Source organism: Gossypium hirsutum, chromosome D03, assembly GCF_007990345.1.
Source record: "Gossypium hirsutum isolate 1008001.06 chromosome D03, Gossypium_hirsutum_v2.1, whole genome shotgun sequence".
In the NCBI taxonomy this organism is placed as follows: domain Eukaryota; kingdom Viridiplantae; phylum Streptophyta; class Magnoliopsida; order Malvales; family Malvaceae; genus Gossypium; species Gossypium hirsutum.
Window position 1 is genome coordinate 46322318 of NC_053439.1, and position 4616 is coordinate 46326933.

Below are 4616 nucleotides of genomic sequence, written 5' to 3' on the forward strand. Positions count from 1 at the left end.
TGGAGCTAGTTGGTGGAACTTTAGAAAAAAGCTTAACAACTCAGTGACTTAAATGAAAATTTTTGAATAGTTTAGTGACTAATTTATAATATTTTTTTGTTAAGTGACCAAAACAAAAACTTACTTATAGTTTAGTGATTAATGGTGAAATTTACCCAAAATTCACACTATTTGACTTTCATTTTAAAGCAAACGTTGAAGTGAAGTTCAATTATTGGATGTAGGATCACATCCACTCACATGGAAAATTAAATAAAAATCAAATAATGAAACGTAAAAAAAAAAAAAACACTAAAACAGGAAGAAGATAAAAGCGGGAAAATTTCCTGCCAACCGTCAGATTTTTTTCTTTTTTTTCTCTTGCAATGGCTTGCAGTGCCACTATCCAGCCTCTGTTGAACTTTGAACTCTCACACTCACACCAACCAAAGAGACCTTACTCTCTCCCTTTATGTTCCTTCATTAAAAAGCCAAGACTTTCTCCGAAGCACTTTTTCTCTCAATCCAAAGATTACACCAAGATCAACATTTTTTCAAGCCCATCGCTGTTTTCTAGGCAGAAACCCGGATCCCATGTAAGATATCGACAATTAAGATGTATTTTCAACTCTGGGTTGTTTCGAAATCATGGAATGTTTTTATTTTTATTTTTATTTTTTTTAGGTTGCTGCCCAGAGTGATTATTCTTCAGGGGAAGAAGCAGAGTCACTTTTACCTGACTCAGCTTACCAAGAGCCTTTTTCTTGGTCTTCAGTGATTTTGCCGTACGTTTTTATCTTGTTTTCTGCTCTTTGCCTCTTTCCTGTGTTTCTTTGATCTTTTCCTTGACTGGGTAGTTTTCTATTGCCCCTTTATTTTTTGGGTTTGAATTGCCTGTATTTATTTTATTATTTGTTTATGATCGAAATTTTAAAGAGAGAACAATGAAGTGTAGGCCATATTACCATGAAGTCTCCTCAAAGGTTCTAAATTAGTGTTCATTTAGTGACACGGCTTAATTTTGATTATTGCAATCAGATTTTTGTTTCCAGCTCTGGGAGGGTTATTATTTGGCTATGACATTGGTGCCACCTCTGGTGCTACAATCTCTTTGCAGGTGCTTCAACAGATTAACGGTTTTTCTTGTAGCCTTATCCAATTAACTTGCCATTTAATGCCTGGTTAGCATTACCTATACTGGAAAATATTATTATTGTATTTAATGTCTTATGTTGATAATGTTAGTCACCAGAGCTTAGTGGAACTACTTGGTTCAATCTCTCAGCTATTCAGCTGGGTCTAGTGGTATGATTTCTTGGTGATACTTGGAAAATTGATGCATCATTTGAGGACATTTGCAGTTCTTTTTCTTTCTGTAATATGTGATATCTTGAGTGCAGGTCAGTGGCTCTCTTTATGGGGCCCTTCTCGGTTCCCTCCTTGTCTATCCAATTGCAGATTCCCTAGGTACTTCATTCAACTTCTTCATCATACTTGGAGATTATAGATATGAATCTGTCTTAACAAATAATTTCTATTTCGGCATGTAGGAAGGAGGAGGGAACTCCTCATTGCTGCTTTACTATATGTGCTTGGTGGTGTGCTGACTGCTTTTGCTCCAGGCCTTAGTGTTCTCTTAGTAGGACGGCTACTCTATGGCCTGGGTATTGGATTAGTGAGCTTCGCAAAACCAATTGCTGATATTTCTTGTAGATTTATTATGACGCGCTTATTTGTAACAGCTTGCTTGGATGCTATTTGACAGGCCATGCATGGGGCTCCGCTCTACATAGCAGAAACTTGCCCGTCTCAGATACGTGGTACACTAATATCTCTAAAGGAACTATTTATAGTTCTGGGAATTTTGGTAAGGTTTTTAAAATGCGGTATTACTATGCACATTATTTCTTTGTAAATAAGCTCCGCTGAAGTATAGATTCATCTGTAGTTGGGGTATTTTGTGGGAAGCTTCCAAATTAATGCTGTTGGGGGATGGCGATACATGTATGGGTGTAGTGCCCCTGTCGCATTATTGATGGGACTAGGAATGTGGAGTCTCCCACCATCACCACGTTGGTTAATTCTCAGAGCGGTTCAAGGTAAAGGGTCTTTACAAGAACTCAAAGAGAAGGCCATCCTTGCCCTAAGCAAACTTCGGGGTCGGGCTCCGGGTGATGCAGCATCTGAGAAACAAATAGAAGATACCCTAATCTCAGTGAAGTCTGCCTATATGGAACAGGAATCTGAAGGAAATATCTTGGAGGTATTTCAGGGACCAAGTTTGAAAGCCTTCATAATTGGTGGAGGTTTAGTCCTTTTTCAACAGGTATCTCTTCCTCCTTGCTGAACTTACTGTTTATTCATTTATTAGTAAACAATTCTGTTTCTTTTTGCTAATATAATGATAAAAGGAGAGAATACTAAGAAGGCAGAATTTTATGTTTTAAGGATTTATTTACAACCTCATTATGACAGATAACTGGCCAACCAAGTGTTCTGTATTATGCTGGTCCAATTCTACAGGTAATTGATAATTGAATTTTTTCCCCACTTTTTTCTTGTGTTTTTGAAATGGATCATGTCATGTCATGTAAATTAGGCGAACTGTATAATAGCATCTGTAAAATTGTTTCTCCAGAGTGCTGGATTCTCTGCAGCTGCTGATGCTACCCGCCTTTCTGTTGTTGTAGGTTTGTTCAAGGTAATTCTTCATAGTTGTTCATATTTAACCTTTGAATCACGGTTTATTATGTTATCTTCTTTCCAATGCTGATTAAGTACTGTTTGGTATATATCTTCCTGTAGTTACTGATGACTTGGATAGCTGTTGCAAAAGTTGATGATCTTGGTAGAAGGCCTTTGCTGATTGGAGGTGTTGGTGGGATTGTATGTAACCTATACCCCTGGGTTCTGTTTAACTGTTTCAGCCGTTGGATGCCCTAGTTTTTATGCAAGTTCTTATTTGCCTTTATGAACTCGTTGCACTGCAGGCTCTTTCCTTGTTTCTGCTCTGTGCTTATTACAAATTTCTTGGAGAATTCCCTTATGTTGCTGTAGCTGCTCTACTTCTCTATGTCGGTTGCTATCAGGCCAGTAATTTTTTTGTTTGCTTGTTGATAGTATTTCTGGGAGACCTTCTAGGACCAGAGATCTTTCTTTTGTTTTCATTTAATCCTAAAGTCTTATATATATTAAATGAACCATACATCTTCAACACATCGAAATCTGGAAAAAAACCCCAATAGGCTATCAGAGAGAGAGTACCATGGAATTTTTTTTAACAAAAAAATCAGATTGAGAAGTGAGCTAATATTTGTTCATATGCTTTCCTTCTTGTTGAGATTGAGTTAATCTGACAAGTTTACCCTATAAATGGTGCTGCAGATATCTTTTGGGCCTATCAGTTGGCTGATGGTGTCTGAAATTTTCCCTCTGCGAACAAGAGGGAAAGGGATTAGTCTTGCAGTTCTCACTAACTTTGGTTCAAATGCTATAGTCACCTTCGCATTCTCACCATTGAAGGTATCAGTTCAATACTCAAACAGTCTACTTCTTTCAAAGTTGCTTTTCTTTTAATATCATTTTTCATGCTTTGAATTCCACTTCACTGCTTGTGATTCTGCAGGAGCTGCTAGGGGCAGAAAATCTTTTCCTTCTTTTTGGTGTTATTGCTCTGATATCACTTTTGTTTGTGGCCCTCTACGTCCCGGAGACTAAAGGTTTGAGTTTAGAAGAGATTGAATCCAAGATCTTGAAGTGAAAAGCTCCAAGATCCCTACCGTTCGTCAACATATCAGTGAAGACCGTATGCTCTACTGTGGGATTTGTAAGACTACCCTTTAAGATACTTGTACACTCTAGTCACCACTCAACGTACATGTAGATACTGTTTCGGTTGGTCCAAAGCTTATATAAATAAATTCAACTTGGCTTTTCCCTGCATTGCACCATTATTATGAGTGAGGTTTTGCTTCTTTACATAGCTACCAGGCATCCTAATACCTACAGAAAGAAAAAAAGAAAGAATAACCAACTCTTTGAAAGGATACTGTAACAAGCGCTGAGTTTAATGTCTCTGAGTTGCTGTTTATAGCATTTTTTTTTCTTTCCAGGAAACATGGTTGAAAATAGTGAAGTGGTTTATGAGTTGGAACCATTTTGAGGAGTTGACAAAAGGTGGTTGGTTTTCAGTTTTCACTTCGGGCATCTTGTAAAGTTTGGGTATACCCTAGACTTCATATATTTGCTATATCGATTAGACCTCAACCGATAAGAAAAAACCCCTCATTTGAACTAGAAGGTATTTTGTTTGTCTCATTGATTGGGGTAGCAAAGCATTTTATTTTGGGCTGGAGTTCATTTGCCTTGTAAACTAAAGGGAGTACTATATTTTCCAAAATTTCATTTGCCTTATAGATTAAAGGGTCGAAGGAGCATTTTATTTTTCAAATGTTTTCGACTATCTTATGACAAGTTTCGTAACCTCTCACTAAGATATTTTGAAACCTCTTTCAATGTCTCATATGAGAAAGCCTCCAAATAATCTTGAAATGCTTGTAGCCAAAATTTAATTTGGGCATGAAAAATTTAAATCAATTAAGATTTAATATTTTTAATAGCTTATTTTTTTTATATAA

General features: G+C 36.9%; 1 protein-coding gene across 1 annotated transcript; it reads left to right on the forward strand.

Moving 5' to 3' along the window:
• Positions 1-213: 213 nt before the first annotated feature.
• Positions 214-3913, forward strand: LOC107950323 (D-xylose-proton symporter-like 3, chloroplastic). Its single transcript, XM_016885141.2, has 14 exons — positions 214-575; positions 664-764; positions 1018-1096; positions 1225-1284; positions 1380-1446; positions 1530-1654; positions 1745-1846; positions 1928-2305; positions 2455-2502; positions 2618-2680; positions 2785-2865; positions 2970-3068; positions 3364-3501; positions 3605-3913. The coding sequence occupies exons 1-14, from the start codon at positions 366-368 to the stop codon at positions 3737-3739; spliced, it is 1686 nt and encodes a 561-aa protein (XP_016740630.2). The 5' UTR covers positions 214-365; the 3' UTR covers positions 3740-3913.
• The last annotated feature ends 703 nt before the right edge of the window (positions 3914-4616 follow it).